Genomic DNA, 23,773 nt, shown 5'->3' with positions numbered 1-23,773 from the left:
CGTTCTCTTAACTACCTCTTCGATGCTCTTGAATGCATTCCACTCTGCTCTCTTCCTCCTGTGCAGTTCTGGCACCAAGTCGTTCCTCATGTTGATTTCTCGACCCAGGTACACATAGCTGCTGCATTCAGAGATGTTTGTTCCATTGAGAGCTAATGGAGCTTCAGGGACCAGTTTGTTTTTCATGAACATCGTCTTGTTGAGATTCAGCTGCAATCCGACCTTCCCATACTCATGGTTGAAGTTGGTCAGCATTTGTGCCATAGAAGACCTGATGGTGCAAGCGCAGAAGATCAAGTACGACATCATTGGTCTGACCGAAACGAGGAGATATCAATCATATCACGCCATTTTCGACACTCGAAAAGAATTGTTCCTCAGAACATGCGACAACAGAGGCGTTGGTGTGTTGGTGTCCTTGTCAACACGAACTTGGCCATGAGCATTGATTCATTCGAATACCTAACAACCTGAATTGGACGATTCACACTTGAATAGATGTGGCTCCCTGCCTGCAGTTTCTGTCTTCATCGTCTATGCACCAACTTCCAACTACGATGAAGAAGAAATTGAGAGGTTCTACATGGAACTGGAGAAGTTCTATAAAGAAGACCACACCTTCTACAAGATCATTGTTGGTGATTTTAATGCCAAGATAGGTCCGAGAAGGTCGCCCAAAGAACTCCGCATTGGGACACATGGCCTAGAATGGAATGGTCAGAGTGAGTGACTGTTTGAATTCATCATGTCGACCAAGACCATCCATGGTAACTCATAGTTCCAGAAGGCTGAATCTAAACGCTGGACATGGGAGTCTCCTGGTGGACAGTTCCACAATGAAATTGACCACATCATATTTAATCAAAGGTTTTGCCTGACCAATGTCGCTGTTGTCCCAAAATTCCAAACGGGATCAGACCACCGTCTCCTTTGTGCGAAATTCTACTTCACAGAGTGGGGAGAAAGGTCTGCAAAATTTAAGTCTAAGAAGACAACTCCCAGAATGACCACCAACTGGGAGCTCTTTGGCACTATTGTAGCAACGTGGGAAGATGCCGTCCTTGACAACATCGATGAGGAATACGATCGACTGGTTCAGCATCTCCATGTCTGTGCGAAGAATGCCGAGAGTGAGAAAGCCACAAACAGACGCCTGTCTTCAGAAACTCTCGAGCTCATTCGTCAATGTGGTTTGGCACGAGCTTCAGGCAACCACAAGCTAACATCCGAGCTCACAAAGCTGTGCAGACATTCGATTAAGGAACACCTCAAAGAGAGAAGAGCAGCAGTGTCGGCCAGTGCAGCAGAAGCCAGGAAAAGTATTCGCAATGCTCGCCTGTCCTTCGCCAACTACAAGACCAAAATGACTGCCCTCTGACGTCCCGATGGATCTATCACATCCTTCAGAAAGGAAATGGAGAAAATTATTCACGACTTCTACTCAGATCTCTTTGACAGCATGTCCATCTGCCCACATACCAAATTGTGCAGGATGGATATGTCGTTCCCAACTTTCTCCCTTCTGAAATCCGACACGCCATTTCGCTGGTAAAGACGCGAACAGCACCTGGTCCGGACAAGGTCAGACCCGAACACCTGAAGAATCTGCCGCCAGTACTCATCAATACACTGGCCCAACTCTTCACACGCTACCTGTCTGAATGCAAGGTTCCGTCCCAGTGGAAAACCAGTAAAACCGTTCTGTTGTACAAGAAGGGAGACATCCACGACATCGGCAACTATCGCCCAATCTGCCTGCTGTCTGTCGTCTACAAGTTATTCACTCGTGTCATTCTGAATAGAATAGGCAGAACACTAGACGAAGGACAACCATGCGAGCAAGCCAGGTTCCGAAGGGGATCCAGCATGATAGACCATATCCACACAGTGACCTGACTCATTGAAGTTTCGCGAGAGTTCAGGATGCTGCTATGTCTAACATTCATCGACTTAAAGAAGGTCTTCGATTCTATTGAGACTGAGGCGGTCATCGAAGTCCTGGTCAAACAGGGCGTTCAAACTGAGTATATCAAAATCCTCTGCGAGCTGTTTTGTGGATTCACCACCAGGATCTCACCATTCTACAAGGAAGTGATCATTGATGTAAAGAGAGGGGTGCGGCAGGGTGATACCATTTCACCAAAACTCTTCAGTGCCGCCCCTGAGAACATCATGCAACTACTGGAATGGGAAGGAATGGGAGTGAAGATAGATGGTCGGCAACAACACCACCTCCGCTTCGCTGATGACATCGTTCTCATAACACCAAATATATATATATATGTATATACATACACATACATATATACATATACATATATATGTGTATATATATATATATATATAAAGACTAATATCCATGGCCAGGGAAAACAGGAGCTAGGAGGACTGGTCAATGGTTGGGACTAACTAAAAGTGGGGGGTGGGCTGAGGGTAGGTAGGTAAGTTAGAGAAGAGGCTAGTATGACAATAGCTGGGAATGATCATGCTGAATAAGATCTGGGGTTTTTAAGCAGGTAAAGGGATTTTCTTGATAACCTTTCAGTACCAATACTGCAAACCACAATGCCCCAAAGGGGTGTGGCATTGGGGTGGGGGGTAGAGAGACAGAGACAGAGAGAGAGACAGACACACAGAGAGGCAGAGACAGAGAGAGAAATGTCCCTGCCATAGAGGCAGGCAGGGGGTGGGAAGTTGGGGGTGATGGGAGGGAACTTGGGGACACTGGTGCTGGGAAATGGACACTGGTGGAGGGATGCTGTTGGAATACGGTATGACTGAAATCTAATCATCAACAGCTTTGTAAGGATCTATCTCACAGTCATTCTATGAAAAAGTTAAAAAGAACTTTTATTCTTGCATTTGGTTTCATGTATGCTCTTTCTTGCTAGGGTTGTTTTAGAAATAATTCCTACTACACTTATGCTATTAATACCCCAAATTAGAATTCCAAAATATTTTATTTCAAGATAAATTTTATAAATATAATAAAAATAAATTTAAATTACCTTTGTTTCTATTATAAGTTTCATTTTGTCAGTATCCAATTTTCTCTTAAGCTGGTCAATTGCATGTTGTAACTCAGTGATCTTGATTATAAAATAATTCTGTGTGGGATATGTAAAGATATCTTTATTTAGAATAATTCTATAATTTAAATTTATTTTCTATTTATTTTACTCCCTGCCCCCCATTTTTTGGCACCACCCTGCTGTGCCCAGGACTTATTCCTGGTTTTGCGCTCAGGGCTCATCCCTGATGGTATTTGGGGAACCATATGCAGTGCCAGAGACTGAATCAGGTCCACTGTTGGCAAAGCAAGCACCTAAACCCTGTACAATCTTTCCGACTCCCCATTTTTATTTTTAACTGCCTATTGAAACAAACTATGAAAAAAAGATACAAACTATGATAAGTATTATATGAATAAATCATAAATATAACTTATTCCATTAAAATCAGCATATTGCTTTGGAGTAAATTATATTTATTTCATTGATTTTTTTTTTTTTTTTTTTTTTGCATTTTGGGTCACACCCGGTGATGCACAGGGGTTACTCCTGGCTCTGCACTCAGGAATTACTCCTGGCGGTGCTCGGAGCCATATGGGATTCGGGGAATCAAACTCGTGCAAGGCAAATACCTTACCTGCTGTGCTATTACTCCAGCCCCTCAATTGGAAAATGGCACTGTGGCACTGTCATCCCGTTATTAATCAATTTGCTCGAGTGGGTACCAGTAATGTCTCCATTGTGAGACTTGTTACTGTTTTTGGCATATCCAATATGTCACAGGTAGCTTGCCAGGCTCTGCCGTGTGCCGGGATACTCTCAGCAGCTTGACCAGCTCTCTGAGAGGGATGAAGCAATCGAACCCAGGTTGGCCATGTGCAAGGCAAACACCCTACCCGCTGTGCTATCGCTCCAGTCCCAATTGGAAAATATTTTTTAAAAAAAGGTTAAGTAAGTCAAGCAGAGGCTTAAGGTTAATTCAGCTGATGTTTATCAAATAGCACCTACAGACCAGGTAGTCACCTGAGTAGAAATGGTGTTGACATTTTGTAAGAGTTGGAGAAGGATAGGTGTGAAATGTAGCTCTCTTCTTTAATTGCTGAAAAACCCAAGCTAGAAATGTTTTCCTAAGTCTCTTGTTTAGAATACTTGGAGCAATACTCTCCTCACAACTCTCAGAAGTTATTTTCAGAGATGCTTTTGTAAGCCTCCTAGCATCTCAAGGAAAGGAGGATGTAGCATATAAAAGGGTCACTGTCACAGTCACTGTCATCCCGTTGCTCATCGATTTGCTCGAGCGGGCACCAGTAACGTCTCCATGACGTGAGACTTGTTACTGTTTTTGGCATATCAAATACACCACAGGTAGCTTGCCAGGCTCTGCCATGCGGGCGAGATACTCTCAGTAGCTTGCCGGGCTCTCCGAGAGGGGCAGAGGAATTGAACCTGGGTCAGCTGTGTGCAAGGCAAACGCCCTACTGCTGTGCTATTGCTCCAGCCCATAATAAAGGGTAGAATAATAAAAATGATAAAAGAAGCTTTAGATTTGAAAGGCTTTACAAATTGATGTAATGCTTTATGTGCTGAATCAGATAAGAATTACTTTGAAATACATAACAGGGGCTGGAGTCATAGCACAGCGTGTAGGGCGTTTGCCTTTCACATGGCCGACCCGTGTTAGATTCCCAGCATCCCATATGGTCCTCCGAGCACCGCCAGGAGTTATTCCTGAGTGCAAGAGCCAGGAGTAACCCCTGTGCATTGCCGGGTGTGACCTAAAAAGCAAAAAATAAATAAACAAACAATTAAATAAATAAATAAAATAAAATACATAACAAACAGTATTTTTATGAGAAAACCTAGTTAATACTAGAAAACCTATTTAATACATAAAGGCTTTTTAGGTTGTTTGTGTTCAGAAAAGTTTATAAGGTAAAATGGTCAATACAGAAATATTTTAAAACTTAAGCTACCTCTGTGAACTTGATAAAACAAGATTTTTTAAAAAGTATAATTTATGTTAAAAACTGTACCAGTCAATATGGGCAAACTATAACAAGCCTATTTGGGTTTTATATAAAATTTATGTAAAACAACACAAGTGTTACTCTTCGTAACAGATTAATAGTTATTAGAAGTAGGAAGGACTGGAGTGATAGCACAGTGGTAGGGCTTTTGCCTTGCACGTGGACAACCTGTGTTCGATTCCTCTGCCCCTCTCGGAGTGCCCGGCAAGCTACCGAGAGTATTGCGCCCGCACGACAGAGCCTGGCATGCTACCCGTGGTGTATTCAATATGCCAAAAACAGTAACAACAAGTCTCACAAGGAGAGACACTACTGGTTCCCGCTTGAGCAAATTGATGAGCAACGGGATGACAGTGACAGTGACAGAAGTAGGAACTGTGGGTAGGTATGGAGGAAATGGGTTAAAAGGCACCGACTTCCAGTTATAAGGACAGTAAATTATGGGTACATATGATTTACTATGTCAATTATAATTGAAAATACTAGGATATATATTTGAGGCTTTGTTAGAAGGTATATCTTAAAAGTTTTTACCTGAGGATCTCATTTATCTGTTGTATACAGAAAAATAACAGGTGAGAATGCATATTATCAAAGAGGGGCTATCCAAATTACCCTTGACCCTGATCACAAAAATTATAGGAACACGTAGGAAAAGAAATGGAGGCGGAGGAGAAGAAGAGATGGATGGGAGGTAAGAGGGATAGGGGTCAGAGGCCTTGAGCATACTGATGGTGCAGAGGTGTGGTGTTTGTGTACATCTAAACTACAGTGCCAACAATACTGTGAACATGGAATTCAAACTTAAAAATGTGCCTGTCAAGGAGGCAGGATGGGGGATGAAGGGAAACTGGCAACACTGGATGTGGAGTGGTGTTGGAACATTGTATGCCTGAAACTCAACTATGAATAACTGTGGATCATCCCTGTCATCATCACTGTCATCCCATTGTTCGTCGATTTACTCGAGCAGGCACCAGTATTGTCTCTATTCCTCCCAGCCCTGAGATTTTAGTAGCCTCTCCTTACTCGTCTTTCCCAATGATTGGAAGCTCTTTCAGGGTCAGGGGAATGAGACCTATTGTAATTGTTTTTGGCATATCGAATACACCACAGGTAGCTTGCCAGGCTCTGCCTGTGCGGGCGGGAGACTCTCAGTAGCTTGCCAGGTTTGAGAGAGAGAGAGAGAGAGAGAGAGAGAGAGAGAGAGAGAGAGAGAGAGAGAGAGAGAGAGAGAGAGAGAGAGAGAGAGAGAGAGAGAGAGAGAGAGACATGTATATGTATGTATATGTATATATACATATACATATATTGATATATATGTGTGTGTATATATATATGTATTACTCTCTGATTTGTTGCCTACTATCTGAACTCCATCAAATATGGTGTGGTAATTATGGAAAATGGGTAGGAAGTGTCTTATAATGTGTCTGGAAAGCAGCCTGGGCCTGCAGTGTGGCTGTGGTTGGGTAGTGGAGGTTGGCTGCCAGGGCTGGGTCCCTTGGGGCAGGGAGGCTTCTCACCCACCCCTCTTTGGGGCACCCTGAGTGAAAACAGCCTGGCGCGGAATCCGGTGGCATGGCTATGGGGGCCTCATTTTATACTCCTGTCTGGGAGGAGCAGACTGTGGATCAAGGTTCCTTAATATTTAATTTAAAAAGTTCTAATTCATTATAAGAACTAATTTTATAACTGTGTAATATGAATTAAACTTATTGTGGTAATTATTTAACATATACATATACCAAGTCATTATGTTGTATACCTTAAACTAATATGTAAGTTAAATATCAATAAAATCAGAAAAATAGAATAGTAAGACTTTAATATTTCAAGGTGCCCAAAGTTAAAGTAATACTATCACTTATAGGTGACTTCTGGAATTTTTATTATTTATAATTATTAATCAATATACTATAATTGTTAATTATGCGATGGAATTACTCAAAAATAAACTTTCATGTTTCTGAACCTGTTAAGATTCAAAACTATATGAAAAAAATCTTAGTATGATTTAAACTTTATTTAAAATAATAATGCCTTGAAATTTTCTAAGTGTTTTAGCCTCCACCCTCAACTAAAAGAAAGAATGTAGAGAGTGACCACTGTTAGTCCTAGGCCATAGCACACTGGATCAGGCATTCAATCTCTTTCACAGGACAAAAGTGATCTGTCCCCGGTACAGAACAGATCCTAATTTGTCTACATTAGTTAGTACACAGAATTTCCCAATATAACGACTATCAATCCAGTGATAAGCCTACTTGGTCTTTATCCAGAAAGGAAAATGTTATCTATTCTAGGACAGTGTTTTTCAACCTGTGTATAGCTGTGAACCAGCATCGGTTCACAAACTAGTGGTTAAAAATGACTATTCTCAGAGTTTAAGAGAGATTCTTCCATAGTTTTGGAGGTATATAGCTTTACTAATCATTGGTAACTATTGCTCCTGTGAAGAAAAAGTTTTATAATAATATTAACACCAAAAAACAAGGACTAGGAATATCAGACTTACTTCTGCAAATATCAGAAGTACCTTAGTATGCTTTGCATAAATTTTCCTAAGGATTAAGCCAGTTTAAATAGGCTGAAGCGTCCAACATATGATAATGCTAAACATTATAAAACATGTATTTTCAGTCATTCAGTCAGACTTCTCTAATTGAATAACACATTTAGTAGTACCTTGGAGTCTGTAGTGTTTGCCAGATTCTTTGGTCTCATCTTGATCTCCCGGGCTTCAAGCTGCATTAGCAATTTTTTGTAGAAAAGTTCCAGATCTTCTCGAAGTTTTGTTACGATCTCTTCCAATGATGCCGTCACTTTCTTTGTTTCAAAGTACTTTTTTTTCCAATCATCAGAGTCTACCGGTCCCCCCAAAATTAAATGCTATAGTTTGTATCTGATAAAAGGACAACTTTGTTTTTAAGATGAAAGGATTCTGAAGGGTCTGGAGTGATAGTATAGGCTCTTGCCTTGCAAGCGGCCTACCTGGATTTGATCCTGGCACCTCCCCATATGGTCCCCCAAGTACCACCAGGAGTAAATCCTGAGTGCAGAGCTAGTTGGAAGCCCTGAGCATCGCTAGGTGTAACCCCAAAACAAAAAGAAAGAAAGAAAGAAAGAAAGAAAGAAAGAAAGAAAGAAAGAAAGAAAGAAAGAAAGAAAGAAAGAAAGAAAGAAAAGAAAGGATTCTGGAGTTAAACATTTATCTTCTTACTTTCTTATATGCTGAAGAAATTAGAGATAAAAAAAGAAATATTTTTTGTATAATAAAAGATCCTGCCTAAAAATACAGTAAAATAGATTGTTCTAGGAAGCATGACCATGTAAAATAGTGATGGATCCAGGAAGCACAACCATGTTCTCCTTTAAGCTTGGAATTTAGTCATAAAAAATACTACTTAAAAAATACTTCTGCTACCAGAAAGACAGTACAGGAGTTTTATCTTATTGACCCTCATTTGAATCCCAAAAACCATATATGGTCTCCAGCGCAAAGAGCCAGAATTCGTCCCTTGAGCACCACTGGGTATAACCCAAAAAACAAAACATAACACCACCTGAGTCTACTTAAACCAAGGTTTTGAATTTTTGTTTAAGGCAGTTCCATATGGCCCTTCTAATTTTGGAGGAGTTTATAAATGGTATATTTAATTTCATTTCTAAATTAAATTTTATATTAATTTAATTTTATATACTGATAATATCTCATTTCTCTTTTTCCTTTTGTTAGTCCTGTTAGAGGTTTATTAATTTTACTAAAATTTAAAAAAATATTGTATTTTCATATTTTGTTTCCAATTTTGTTGACTTCTGCTCTTTTCTATTTAATTTTTCTCTTTAGTAGGGTTTATTTTGTTATTTCTTTTCTAGTTTTTTTTGGGTAAAATCTTAAATAATTTGAGAACAGTCCTTTTTAATAAAGTATAAAATTTAACACTATAATACTGCTCTAAAAAGTTTAAAATATTTCTTTTTGCTTTTTGAGGCACATCTGGGCTATGCTCAGAGATTACTCCTGGCTCTGCACTCAGGAATTACTCCTGGCGGTGCTTAGGGGGCCATATGAGATGCCCGGGATTGAACTTGGGTTGGCCGAATGCAAGGCAAATGCCTTACCCGCTGTACTAATTGCTCGGGCCCCAAAAGTTTAAAATATTTCTAATGCTGGCATTGGAGAGATAGTACAGTGGGTAGGGTGCTTGCCTTGCATGTGTCCGTTCCTGATTTGATATCCATTATCCCTGAGCACAGAGCCAGAAGTAAGCTGCTGGGTGCGGTTCCAAAACAAATACAAAATTCTAATTCTTCTTGGGAAGCTTTTGTCCTCCTTTACCCTTGGAACATATTATATTGTTTAATATTTTTTTTCCTGCAATTTGTTTACAGTTTAATTCTAGTATGGTAGAGTTAAATTCTACCATATATAGAATTTTTCTAAATAAAATTATCTAAAGATTTAAAAAGAAAACTTGAAAATAAAACCAAATAACTAGAGTAGATAAGTTGTTTTATTTACTTGTTTATTTTTTTCATTACACAGTTCATAATAGTGTTGTATGTTTGGTGCTCAACGTTACTGCACCATTGCCATCAAACTGCTCCAAATCCTCCACCACTGTCCCTAGGTTCCTTCTTATCACACCATCACTACCCATCCCCTTGACTATTGTTACAGTTCAGAGGTTTGCTTTCATTTAACCTATCCACTTCTTTTCCTTATATATGAGTGAGATCACCGAGGATTTGTCCTTCTCCTGCCTTGTTTTGTTTTACATGACTCCTCTAGTTGTAGCTAAAGCAGGTATTTCACTAGGTGCATGCATATATGTATATACATTTGAGTATGTATATGTATGTATGTTGCAATTTATTCACTCATCTGTTGTTGGGTTGTTTCCACATTTTGGCTATTTTAACTAGTGCTGCAGTGACCATAGCTGAGTAAATAACTTTGTAAATTGATTGCTTGTTTTGTTTTTCGGAGAGATACCAAAGGTGGATTAGTTGGATCACATGAAGGTTTTTTTGTTGTTGTTATTTTTTCCTTTTTTTATAAAGTCTCCTTACTGTTTTTCATAGAGGTTAAACTAGTCTACAATCATCCCATCAATAGTAAATGAGTTTTCCTTTTTCATTATCCCTACCAGTAAAGGCTGTTACTGATTTAGATAGGCCATTCTAACTGGTGTAAGAAGACATCTTATTATCATTTTAATTAGTATTTCCTTGATAGTGATGATAAATTATTTTTTCATATACCTATCGACCACCTCTATGTCTTCTTTTAGAGAATGTGTCAGCAATTCTGCCCCCTTTTTTATGATTTGGTTCTTTTTGTTGTTGAGTTTTTTTGAGTAATTTGTATCTTGGATTATTAGCCCTCTGTTCAATGTTTTCGCTCATTCGGTTCTGTGTCTATTTTAACTATTGTTTCTTTGGGTAGAAATGTTTTAGTTTGATTAAGTCCCATTTGTTTATTTTTTGCTTTTATTTTTTTTGCAAATGGAGTTGAATCTCTTAAGTCAGAAACTTGATTTTTAAAATACACTTTTTATGTGGTTGGGGAGATGCCTCAAAGGGCAAGAGCACATGCCTTGTCCACAAGCCTGCACTAGATAGCCAAGTATCACCCCCAGGTGCACAGAGCACTCTTTGGGAGCTCCTCCCCTCCCCAAAGAAACACAATCAAAAGGAAATAAAGTACACTGTGTGATATTTCTTTTAAAACCATTTCTTTTGATCATTAAGCCTAGCAATTATACCAAGTAAACAGTATATCACTTAATTATTATAAAGTAGCAAATATTCCTTAATTTTATTATGTATTCAGAAAATGAATTATGTAAATAAGTTCTTTAAAACTTTAGTTTTCTTTATAGTGATAATATATAATAAACTTTACCAAGAAGTTGTTTCAATGTGCTTTGTTCAAATAGTTTTTCAACTTTCTTTATTAGTTCTTCTTTAATTCTCTCCAGTTGTAGTCTTTCTTCCTTTAACTGATTAATTTGTTCAATAATATTCTCTCCTAAAACAATTATATAACCCACACTCATCAAAGTCTGACTGCTAAAATGGTTTATTTAAATACAAAGTGCAAACTTAAAAATGCCTAAAATGGCAAGAATAAGCTTTACCTAAAACTCTGCTTTGTCACAATATAACATTTGACATTATGGAAAATGAGGGCACATTTTATTTTCTAAAAGTGGATATATATAAAGTAATTTAAATATACGTAAATAATATAGTAATTCTTTTCTATATTTATACATATGTATAGAAATTGATTAAAATTCAAATATTTAAACTTTGTGGGTTAGTGTTTTTTGTAAACTTGTCAATGGGCCCATAATTGCTATACTTAAGTCTTACATGAAATGTATATTTAAAATTTTTTTTTTCTGGGGTGTGTGTGTGTGTGTTGGGTGGAGTGTTTCCCACACACAGGGAACACTTCTGGTGTGATGGTATGGGAACATGAGGTGCTAAGGATAAAATCTAAGTCTTTGGTATACAAAGTATGTTCTCTAGACCTCTGAATTACCTCCTGGCTTGAAAATATACATTTTAAGGTATGGCTATTATCAGATATGATATTCGTGATTAAGCATACATACTAATCACACAAAATACATGCACTTAAATATTTACTTTTGTGGCTGAAGAAATAGTACAGCAGGTAGGACACTTCCTTTTTATGCATTAAACTCTGGCTTCTATCTATGGCAAGCCTGAATTCTACCAGGAGTGATTCTTTTTCTTTTCCTGCTTTTTGGGTCATACCCGGTGATGCACAGTGGTTACTCCTGGCTCATGCACTCAGGAATCATTCCAGGTGGTGCTCATGGGACTATATGGGATGCTGGGAATTGAACCTCGGTTGGCCAAGTGCAAGGCAAACACCCTACCTTCTGTGCTGTTGCTCCAGTCCCCCAGGAGTGATTCTTGAGTGCAGAGTCAGGAATAAACCCTGAGTACACCAGGTATAGCCCCAAAACAAAAATAAACAAAATAAATAATTCACCTTTATGGTAAAATATACATAAAGTCTATCATTATAATCATTTGTATGTCATGTATAATTCAATGGCATTACATGCATTAATAATGTTGAACAAATATTACTACCATCCATTTCCAGAACTTTTAAAGTCCTTTTTTTAAATCAAAATTGAAACCCTCTACCCATTAAATAATCACTATCTATTAACATTATTTAACTCATACACTCATCTGTACTTACTTGAACTCTGTGATAAAGAGTTATCTCCTGGAATAGAAATATGTACAGAAGGAAGTGAAGGAAAATCAGTAACATCTGGTAGGACGACACACTCTTGTTTACTTATCTGTAAAACATGAAAATCAATAAAATTTAGTAAGGTGACACATTAAAATTCATCTATCTAAAGGCATTTGGTAGAGTACAACAGTTTTACACTAAAAAAAATTATATGGTGATGAATTCCTAAGTCTGTACTTTTTGTTTGTTTGTTTGTTTGTTTGTTTTGTGTCACACCTGGCATTGCACAGGGGTTACTCCTGGCTCATGCACTCAGGAATTACTCCTGGCAGGGCTAGGGGAACCATGTGGGAATTGAACCTGGGTCGACCACGTGCAAGGCAAATGCTCTACCTGCTGTGCTATCACTCCAGCCCCCTAAGATTATATTTTTAACTATAACTCTTGTTTCATAGTCTTCACTATTATTTGGGCATTATTACAGGAACTTTAAATTGAAAATAAATAATAATTCATTACTCTTTTTGAAATACAATTCCCTCTTTAAGAAAATTCTTTCTAAGATTTTATTTTTGGTTTTGGGGCCACACCCAGGGGTTCTCAGGCTTATCCCTGGCTCTGCACTAGGGATCACTCTGGGCGACCTCAAAGACCATACAGAGTGTGAGGGATCAAGCCCAGGTTGGCTGCATGCAAGGCAAATGCTCTACTCGCTGTACTATCTCTCCAGCCCTGTCTAAAGATTTTAGATCTTAGTTACTAAGTATAACATTTAAAACTTTTTGAGCAATATTGATCACTTATATTTGTTCAGAAAATGGAAATTTTCCATTCTCAAAATACGTATTTCATTCTCCTAGACTTTATCTACTTATCTCCTCTGTATTTGCATCTATATCAACTTCATATCTCTTTGTATTATTTCTTTTTAAATAAATGGCCTTGATATTTTTATATTAATACTTTATAGATCTGAAATTGTTTTATTTATTTATTTATTTTTTGCTTTTTCCAACACACCCGGTGATGCCTAGGGGTTACTCCTGGCTCTGCACTCAGGAATTACCCATGGCCGTGCTCAGGGGACCATATGGGATGCTGGGAATCGAACCCGGGTCGGCTGCATGCAAAACAAGCGCCCTACCTGCTATGCTATTGCTCCAGCCCCTGAAATTGTTAATTATGTTAGTTTTCACTTCTGTAATGTTATTCTCACTACTGTAATATATTACTTTACATCTATCACCAAGTCCTTAATCTTAACTTTATTACTATTTCTAAGTTTACCTTACTTTTCTAACTTATATGGTCAGATTCCAACAGACAATGGCAACCTCCTCAATTAGAGTTTCTTCACATGTTCTCCCAACTATTATAAAATAAATAGCCACCAATTATTTATGTCTACAGAATACCTAGAATATAGAATCCTTAATTTATACATACTTTCATTTACATTAAAGTGGAGGAAATGAACAGTGAGACTAGCAGAGTGTGCTCAGAAGTCCGTATCTGAGAAAAGTCAGATGTTATTATGATGTAGAGAGCATAAGAAGTAGATAAAATACAGACAATATCAGCTACTATTTACTATATGAGAGGGCCTTGCATGCTTTGAAGAAATTCTAAGACTACAGGCCCAAGATCTGGTAAATCAGAGCACTTCCTATGAGGGATCCAAAAGAAAGGGTTTGTAAAAGGTAGGGGTGAAAAGGACTAATTGGGAATTTATGGGAGTTTATGGGAGAAAAAAAGTGTGGAAAGTGAGAGGTGTTTATTCAGCATTTTAAAGAAAAAAGTGGCCAATATATTTCATAACTGCTGGATTTCTAGTAGATAAGAATCCAAAGAAAACAAGCTACTCCCCCATTTATTAATATAAGGGGCCAGAAATATGGTTCAAGTGCAGAGTACATGCTCAGTATGTACAGGGCTTCAGTTGGTCCCTGGCACCACATGCCCATTTCTCCTCTTCAAGCACTACTCGGAGTGGCCCTGCTGGACCCCAAACACCTTTGATGCAAGCACTACTAGATGTGGGTGAGACTAATAAAATGACATGTAATAACATACATATGCACAATATATAATTATCATCATCATTCTATTGATTGTCAATTTTCTCGAGAGGTCTCAGTAAGTCTCCATTCATCCTAACCCTGAGATTTTAGAAGCTTCTCTTTACTCATCCTTTCCAACAGCGCCGCATTGGAGGCTCTTTCAGGGTAAGGGGAATGAGACCCATCATTGTTATTGGTTTTAGCATATGAATATGCCATGGGGAGCTTGCCAGTCTCTCCCATGCAGGCAGGAAACTCTCGGTAGCTTGCCAGGTTCTCCAAGAGGGAGAACAAGGCTATAAGATGTCTAGCTTTATAACATATATGTCTGCATTTCACCGTAGCAGCAGGAGAGGGTGCTCCTCATCTAAGAAACAGATGAGACACCAAAACACCAGTCTTCTTATGTAAGGTTGCCAATTACTGCTGAAGAGAAAAATCCAACACAAATAAACATGGACAACATCTATAATATTATACACTAGCATGCAAACAAAGTTACTTAAAATAAAACCCTCAAAGTTGAGAACTAAAAGCAAAATAAAACAAAGAGGCGATCATAAAGTAGGGGATAGCTTAACAATATTCCCAACATAGATCACATAGATCAGATATAAATAATCAACATTTGTTGTTGAAAATTTCAAGGCCTCAGAATAAATTCTACAAATAAGAATTTAAAAGTTTCAGAATAAAGATGGAATGACTGGCATTGTACAGATGGTTCAAGGGGCTAGAATGAATGTTTTGCATGCAGGAGCCCTAGATTCAATCTCTGTCACTCTATGGCTTCCCAGCACTGCTGGTTATTTCCCAAGAACCAAAAGGAAAAACCAAAATGAAGATGTGAAATGGAAACTACCAAACTAAGAAGTTTTTTTTGAAATAAAATCATAAAAAATTAACAATGTATCAGGCATTCAAGAAGGAACAGATATTAAAAAATAGAAAACTAAGAGAAACAAAAAATAAAATAATGAAGTAAATAGCTGACAAATTATGAAAGGTAAAGAAGATATAAGGTAAGAGCAATCATGCTACCTGAAAAACAAAACAATGAAAAACATCAGCTAATAATTTACATAGAAAATTATAATTTTAGAAGGTACTTTTAAAGTAAGAACAGTCTTTTTTTTTAATTAGTGAATCACTGTGAGGGTACAGTTACAGATTTATACATTTTTGTGCTCATGTTTTCCCCACACAAAGTTCGAGAACCCATCCCTTCACCAGTGCCCATTCTCCACCACCAGTAAACCCAGCATCCCTCCCATCCTCCCCAGTCCAGTCTCCCCCCACCCCACACTGCCACTATGGCAGCGTATTCCCTTTTGTTCTCTCTCTCTTATTAGGTGTTGTGGTTTGCAATAAAGGTGTTGAATGGCCACTGTGTTCAGTCCCTAGTCTACATTCGGCACGCGTCACCCTTCCCCCACATGACCTCCGACCACATTTTACTTGGTGCTCCCTTCTCTGAGTTGCCCAGAATGAGAGACCAGCCTCCAAGCCATGGAGACAGCCTCCTGGTACTTATTTCTACTATTCTTGGGTGTTAGACTCCTATTGTATTATTCTATATTCCACAGATGAGCGCAATCTTTCTATGTCTGTCTCTCTCTTTCTAACTCATTTCACTTAGCATGATACTTTCCATGCTGATCCACTTATATGCAAACTTCATGACCTCATTTTTTCTAACAGCTGCATAGTATTCCATTGTATAGATGTACCAAAGTTTCTTCAGCCAGTCATCTGTTCTAGGGCACTCAGGTTTTTTCCAGATTCTGGCTATTGTAAACAGTGCTGCAATGAACATAGAAGTGCAGATGTCATTTCGACTATACTGTTTTGCTCCTCTGGGATATATTCCCAGCAGTGGTATTGCTGGGTCAAATGGAAGCTCAACCACTAGTTTTTTGAGAATCATCCGTATTGTTTTCCAAAAGGGCTGAACTAGTCGGCATTCCCACCAGCAGTGTAGAAGGGTCCCTTTCTCGCCATATCCTCTCCAACAGTGGTTGCTTTTGTTCTTTTGGATGTGTGCTAGTCTCTGTGGTGTGAGGTGGTATCTCGTGGTTGTTTTGATCTGCATCTCTCTGATGATTAGTGATGTAGAGCACTTTTTCATGTGCCTTTTGGCCATTCATATCTCTTCCTTGGGAAAGTTTCTGTTCATTTCTTCGCCCCATTTTCTGATGGGGTTGGATGTTTTCTTCTTGTAGAGTTCAACCAGTGCTTTATACACCATTGATATCAACCCCTTATCTGATGGGTATTGTGTAAATATCCTTTCCCATTCTGTAGATAGTCTTTGTATTTTGGTCACTGTATCTTTTGTGGTGCAGAAGCTTTTTAGTTTAATGTAGTCCCATTTGTTGATCTCTGTTTCTACTAGTTTGCTTAGTTCTGTGTCATCTTTGAAGATACCTTTATCTTCAATATCGTGGAGGGTTTTGCCGACCTTGTCTTCAATGTACCTTATGGTTTGTGGTCTGATGTTGAAGTCTTTGATCCATTTTGATCTGACTTTTGTGCATGGTGTCAGGTCGAGGTCTATGCCCATTCTTTTGCATGTGGTTGTCCAGTTGTGCCAGCACCATTTGTTAAAAGGCTTTCCTTGCTCCACTTCACATCTCTTGCTCCCTTATCAAAGATTAGATGATCGTACATTTGGGGTTGTGTGTAGGGATATTCCACCCTGTTCCATTGGTCTGCGGGTCTGCCTTTGTTCCAGGGAGTATTGCCATTTTGACAATATTGATTCTCGCTATCAATGAGCAAGGTATATGTTTCCATTTCCTCATGTCTTCTTTTATTTCATGGAGTAGCGTTTTATAGTTTTCTTTGTAGAGGTCTTTTTAAAGTAAGAACAGTCTTGATTTCCATAGTGAAAGGGCCCATTGTGGATATAGAAAAACCTAGCCTACAATACCGACAAAGATAGCCTGATAAAATGACTACACATTAAAGGAACTTTTTGGTCAGCCCTTCAAAATATCCAAATCAGTTTTTAACAGAACACATTGGCATTATAATTTTAAAGAATAATATGAAAACTAATTATTGTTTTAAATAAATATGAACCAAGAGGATCATTTAAAGAGACTCAAGGGGAGAAAAATCTCAGATAAGGATGTTATAACCAATTAAACGAACCTATCGGGTATCTAGGTTTTCAAACCAGAAATAGCACATTTTTTCTACAATGGGCCAGAAAGAAAGTCAGCTAGGCTTTGTGAACTAATTATGATCTCTCTGATAATTCTTTTCAAGCACAGATGAAATTAAACAGTTTTACTTAATGAAATTCACTTACTGTAATAAGAGAAGAAAAACTGATAATTCATACACTAAAAAAATAATTTACAAAATGTAGAAGCATCAAAGAACTATCCTCCAAAATAGCACTGTTGCACTGTTGTCCCGTTGTTCATCGATTTGCTGAGTGGGCACCAGTAATGTCTCCATTGTGAGACTTGTTGTTACTGTTTTTGGCATATCGAATATGCCACGGGTAACTTGCCAGGCTCTGCTATGCGGGCAGGATACTCCGGATTGGCTGCGTGTAAGGCAAGTGCCCTACCCACTGTGGTATCTCTCCAGTATCTCTCCAAAATAAAAAAACAAAACACAAAACACTCCTGCTATTCAAAAAGCTACGAAAGCAACCCAATTATAAATGCTAAAAAAAGCATTTATAATGCTTAATAAATCATTTAAAATAAGGGTGGGGTCAATAAAATACATAAACCATAACCAATTATATCATTAATCATGGAAATTAAACCCAAACCACAGCGAAATAGCATTAAGCATATATATGACAAGTTTTAAAAATAGATAAAATTATTGAATTCAGCAACAAAAGAACAATTACTTGCCAAAGATAGAGTGCTTCTACTTCAAAAACCAATGACTGAGATATAACTGAACTATAATTACAAGTCCTGGTAGTTATTCTCCTACCAGGAGAATACTCCAATCAACAGATTTCAATATTCCAATCAACTACACATCAATTGCATTTGATCAGCTATACATTAAAACACATGTAGTAATACCCATCATAATATTACTTTGATCACCTATGAGCTTTTTACTTTGCACCCAACTCAAAAGTTGGTGGTCATTTAGATTATTTGATTTTTTTAAAAAATGAAGTAACATATTAAAATCTCTCCCAATAACCAAGAAATCTATCAAGTGATTAATTCTAAATGGCAGCTGAGGCACAACACCAAAACCTGGTTTTAATGTTCACTTTCATGTTCTGGATCATGAAGATCATGTTCTGGATCATGAAATTTCACTGAAATGACAGCATCCTGAAATTTTTTTAATATATCTTTTATTATTTAACTTTTAAATTGCAAGTTAGTAGGCTTTGAGCCATACTTGGTGGTTGGTCAGGTCTTACTCCTGGCCCTATGGTTAGGAATGACCATGGCTGTGCTTGGGGACTAAAACTGCCACATGCAAGGCAAGAACCCTTTCCTTTAATTTTCTCTCTCTCCCTCTCTCCCTCCCTTCGAAACAGCACATGCAATGCAAGAACCCTTTCCTTTTATTTCTTTTTCTTTCTTCTCTCCTTCCTTCCTTCCTTCCTTCCTTCCTTCCTTCCTTCCTTCCTTCCTTCCTTCCTTCCTTCCTTCCTTCCTTCCTTCTTCCCTCCCTCCTTCCCTCCCTCCCTCCTTCCTTCCTTCCTGAAACAGCCACATGTAAGGCAAGAACTCTTTCCTTTAATTTTTCTTCCTTCCTTCTTTCTCTTCCTCTCTCCCTTCCTCCCTCCCTTCCTCTCTCCCTCCCTCCCTCCCTTCCTTCCTTCCTCCCGTCCTCCCTCCCTTCCCCCCTTCCCTCCTTCCTTCCTTCCTTCCTTCCTTCCTCCCTCCCGTTCTTCCTTTCTTCCTCCCTCCCTCCCGTACTTCCTCCCTCCCTCCCTCCCTCCCTCCCTCCCTCCCTCCCTCCCTCCCTCCCTCCCTCCCTCCCTCCTTCCCTTCCTTCCTTCCTTCCTTCCTTCCTTCCTTCCTTCCTTCCTTCCTTCCTTCCTTCCTTCCTTCCTTCCTTCCTTCCTTCCCTTTCCTTCCCTTCCCTTCCTTTCCCTTCCTTTCCCTCCCTCCCGTCCTCCTGGGTCACACCCAGCAATGCTTAGGGATTACTCCCAGCTCTGCACTCAGAAATTACCCCCTGGCAGTGCCAGGGGACCATATGGGATGCCAAGGTTTGAACCTGGGTCGGCTGTGTGCAAAGCAAATGCCCTACCTGCTGTACTATCACTCCAGCTCCTTTTTTAATTTCTTGAAGTATATCTCCCACATGATTACCTCTAAGATTAGAAAACTTAGACATTACTCATTAATGAGTTATTTCAAAATCAGTATAATTATTTCTTGCAATGCAAAACTTAATGTTTCTTATCATACCTGGTTGTCTTCTTTGTCTTCTCTAATGACACAAAGTCTATCATCTTCATTCTTCAAAAAAGAAGCACTTCAAAGAAAGGATAGATTTATAAGTGATATTAAAACAAAAAATCATGAATATTAGCTCTTTCTATTTTATATATCACTTACTATTTTGTCAACACAAAAAATTAACAATTATAAGGAATCCTGAGACCATCATATTATCTTTTAGAATCATTGATTAGCATAAGCTGTATTTAGTATAGATAATAAAATTAAATTTTCTTATAGTTAAAATCAAATCAACGTCCCATTATCTTTAGCAAGATGAAATAACTGATATTTTAATTTTAATTTTTTAATTTTTTTACCATTTTGGTCACACTTGAATTTACTCCTGGCTCATGCACTCAGGAATTACTCCTGGCAGCAGTCGGGTGACCAGATGGGATGCTGGGAACCGAACCTGGGTTGGTTGTGTGCAAGGCAAATGCCCTACCCACTGTATTATTGCTCCAGCCCAACTGATATTTTTATAAGCATGTTTTGTTTACAGTTATTTTGTGAATAACTATTTTTAGAATCCCTTAATTTCAAAGACTTATTTTGTCTAAGTACTAATTATAATAGACAGTATCCAAATGTGAAAGTCAAGCATACTGATTAGTTTATTTATAATGAAGAATTGGAGACAGAAAAATAAGTTCCAAGAAAAGCAAAAACAAATAATTTTCTGTTATGAGGCTGCCCTTGGAGGAAAAAAGAATTACAGCAGAATAAAGTAAAGCAATAAACTAAACCTCATTTATGCTGAAGAAGATAGACCAGAGATAAATCAAAGGGCTAGTACATAAACTCTTCATTTAGGGCAGACCTTAGTTTGATCTCTAGCACGACCTGCCCCCTGCAACACTACTAAGAGTGTTCTTCTCAGAGCTGGCAGAAGTCCACAAGCACTGCTGGGTGTGTCCCCAAATGAAAAATTTACTAGCTGTTATACTGAAGAAGACTACTGGTATAGATCAGAAAAATGTAGTTTTAATGAAGCAATCACTAGCTTCACTCTTGTCTTTGTCTAATGAGGTATCTTTACAATTATTAATATCTCACTTTTGATGATAGTTTATGACATTTGGAAAGAGTATCAAATTACCTGTTTTCATTGCTATCATTTTCATCTTTTGAATCTTCCAGTGATCCGAGCAATTCAGAATTTTCACTTTGATTTTCTCCAGCCTTGTTTTCTTTTGAATTATCTTTCCCCTCAGCAGATTCTTCTGTACATTCATGTACATGCAAAAAAATTTCATGGCATTAAGAAAACACTAAAACAAATATTTTATTACATATTATAACCTTGCCTTCTGGTTCAGAATCTCTACAATTTTTACTATATGTGCCATCAGCCAACAATTCACAAAGTGAATATTATGAAACATTAAGGTTACAAGAAAGGAGAATTCTTGTTATAATTCAGTTTGCGAAAATCTAGTTTAAGTCACCCTAACAGGAATAAAACACATAAACACCCAAAGGATGTCTCTGTTTTTATGTATAATGTGAATCTACAAGATAGGAATAAATAGGGCTTTACTCAAACTTACGAACTTCAGAGTTTCTGCCAAAAGCATCTTTTGAAATAGTATTTTGAGAAACCTTCTTTGAAAAGTGATGAAATAAATATGTAGCATTTCCTATCATTTTCTATTTCAGTTCACAAATATCCCTTCATTATTTCAGGGGGCACACACAATGGTGCTTGGGCATACTTTTGGCTGTGTGCTCAGGGGTTGCTCCTGGAAATTCCTGACAGACCAAGGATTGAACCCACGTCTCCCACATCAAAACCATGAGCTCAACCCACTGAACTACTTCTCTGGCTATTCCTTTATTTTAATGGAACTTTCAAAATTACAGAATCTGTCTTTAAAACATTAATGCTGGGCTGGAGCAATAGCACAGCGGGTAGGGCGTTTGCCTTGCACGCGGCCGACCCGGGTTCGATTCCCAACATCCCATATGGTCCCCTGAGCACTGCCAGGAGTAATTCCTGAGTGCAGAGCCAGGAGTAACCCCTGTACATTGCCGGGTGTGACCCAAAAATTAAAGAAAAAAAACCATTAATGCTAAGACACTAATGTTCTACAGGTGATATACAAGCAAAAGATTATCAAGCTTGATGATGTTAATGCATTGGTTTTTCTCTCCTTTATCCCACTGGAGAAAGTTTTTACTTAGACAAAAACAAAGTACTATTTGAAAAGCCATGTCACAAAGCTTGTGACAATCTTTTACAAAGTGAAGTCCATACAGTTTAGTTTTAGATAGATTACTACCTCTGAAATTATGACATAGTTGGCACTGTATCATACTCTCACATGAAAATCTGAGAACAATGCAAAAAAAATAAAACAAAGTAGTAATTATCTCTATTAGGAACTGAAGAGGATATTAGGACCAGAGAAGAGAGAGACAGCTTAGGACCAGAGAAGACAGAGACAGCTTAGAAAATTCTGATAACAAAAAAGCATGATCTTAAAAACAATTATTAAGCTTCTATGAAAATAACAGGACAAATGTATAAAATTGAGAAAAATATTACAATTCTATTCATAATGACATAAACATAATACAGGAACAAATAAATTATACAAAGGAATTATTACAAAGGAATTGTATAACGATGTAGCTCTATATTTATTAATATTAAATGCCTGATATATTCTAAACTGATTTTACAAGCAAATTTCATTTCTTTGTGTATTCTTTTTCACATTTTATATGTCTTCATTTAAAGAAATAGCATTATGAATAAGAACTAAAAAATAAAAACTGGACTAGTATATACCAAAATTCTAATAAATTATATCTGTTTTTTTTTTTTGGGGTCACACCCAGCGATGCACAGGGGTCACTCCTGGCTCTTCACTCAGGAATTACCCCTGGCGGTGCTCAGGGGACCATATGGGATGCTGGGATTAGAACCCGGGTCGGCTGTGTGCAAGGCAAACTCCCTACCCGCTGTGCTATCGCTCCAGCCCCCTAATAAATTATATCTGAATGGTGGAATTATTGACAATATTTATCTTATCCCTCTGAAGGCAGAGGAGAAGGGCCTTCTAAGTAGCATTTAGAGAGCCTTGGGGAACACTGTCACTCATGCTCATCCAGTCTTTGTGGTCTGAGAGTTCAGTGCTTGGCCAGACACTGCAATGCTGGTTAGACCAGTCCACCTAGTGGTTCTCAGCAAGTCATGTAGCTCTTAAGAATTGAACTCAGGAACTGGTTCATGCAAAGCACTCACTCAAGTCCGTTGAGTTATTTTCTTTCCTTATTTTCTTTTTCATACTTTCTAATGTCTCTAGAACAATTTTTATAGGGCTACTACTACCTGGGTAGAGAGGAGGGTAGGGCTCCTGCCTAGCAATTCTCAGCAGGGCCCTGGGTGCAGGTCAGTTTGGTCTTCTGACGCAGAGAAGTTCTGGTCCAGTAGTGCTTGAGGATATCTGAGCTAGAACGAGCAGTGCTCAGAGAGTGAGACAGCCATAAGGTGCCCAGGATCAAACTCAGGGTTCCCATATCCTAGCCATGTGTTCAATCCGTGGCCTGTGTGGTCCCCTTAGCATCTTCAGGAGTGACTGCCAAATCTGAGTATGGAGTAGCCCCTAAATCCCCTGATTTATGGCCAAAAAAACCCCACTTCAGCCGCTCACTTACTTATTTTGTGTTTAATAAACCATGCCACTCCTGAGCGGCAGGAGTGGCATGGTCTCTCTCTCTCTCCTGTCATGTGCGTTCGGTGGCCATGAGTGGCTTACCCCACCCTGGCCTACAGTGGCCACCAGCAGACGCATGAAGGAGGGAACAGGACTGGTCAGTTGCCATTTATTCCATTCTCCCCACCGCCTGTTCCAGTCTCCCTAAGCTCCCCATTCCAGTCTCACACTGCCCCTCATTTCCATCTCCTTGGGTCCCCCATGCTAGTCTCTCTGTGCTCCATCTCGCCGCCTTAGTCTAG

The 23,773-nt window shown here is 38.6% G+C and overlaps 1 protein-coding gene across 2 annotated transcripts in view; it reads right to left on the bottom strand.

Annotated features, from left to right (window-relative positions):
* The window catches only part of SPATA1 (spermatogenesis associated 1), a 44,021-nt gene that overhangs the window by 6,446 nt on the left and 13,802 nt on the right, over positions 1–23,773 (bottom strand). For both annotated transcript variants that reach the window (XM_055138550.1, XM_055138549.1), the window contains exons 7-12: positions 20,909–21,032; positions 19,774–19,840; positions 12,294–12,399; positions 10,950–11,075; positions 7,727–7,905; positions 3,009–3,107 (exon numbers count right to left, since the gene is read on the bottom strand). In XM_055138550.1, coding sequence (XP_054994525.1) covers positions 3,009–3,107; positions 7,727–7,905; positions 10,950–11,075; positions 12,294–12,399; positions 19,774–19,840; positions 20,909–21,032 — 701 coding nt within the window. The remainder of the gene's footprint in view (positions 1–3,008; positions 3,108–7,726; positions 7,906–10,949; positions 11,076–12,293; positions 12,400–19,773; positions 19,841–20,908; positions 21,033–23,773) is intronic.

Source organism: Sorex araneus, chromosome 5 (genome assembly GCF_027595985.1).
Source record: "Sorex araneus isolate mSorAra2 chromosome 5, mSorAra2.pri, whole genome shotgun sequence".
Taxonomy (NCBI): Eukaryota; Metazoa; Chordata; class Mammalia; order Eulipotyphla; family Soricidae; genus Sorex; species Sorex araneus.
This window is presented reverse-complemented; position numbering and strand designations above follow the sequence as displayed.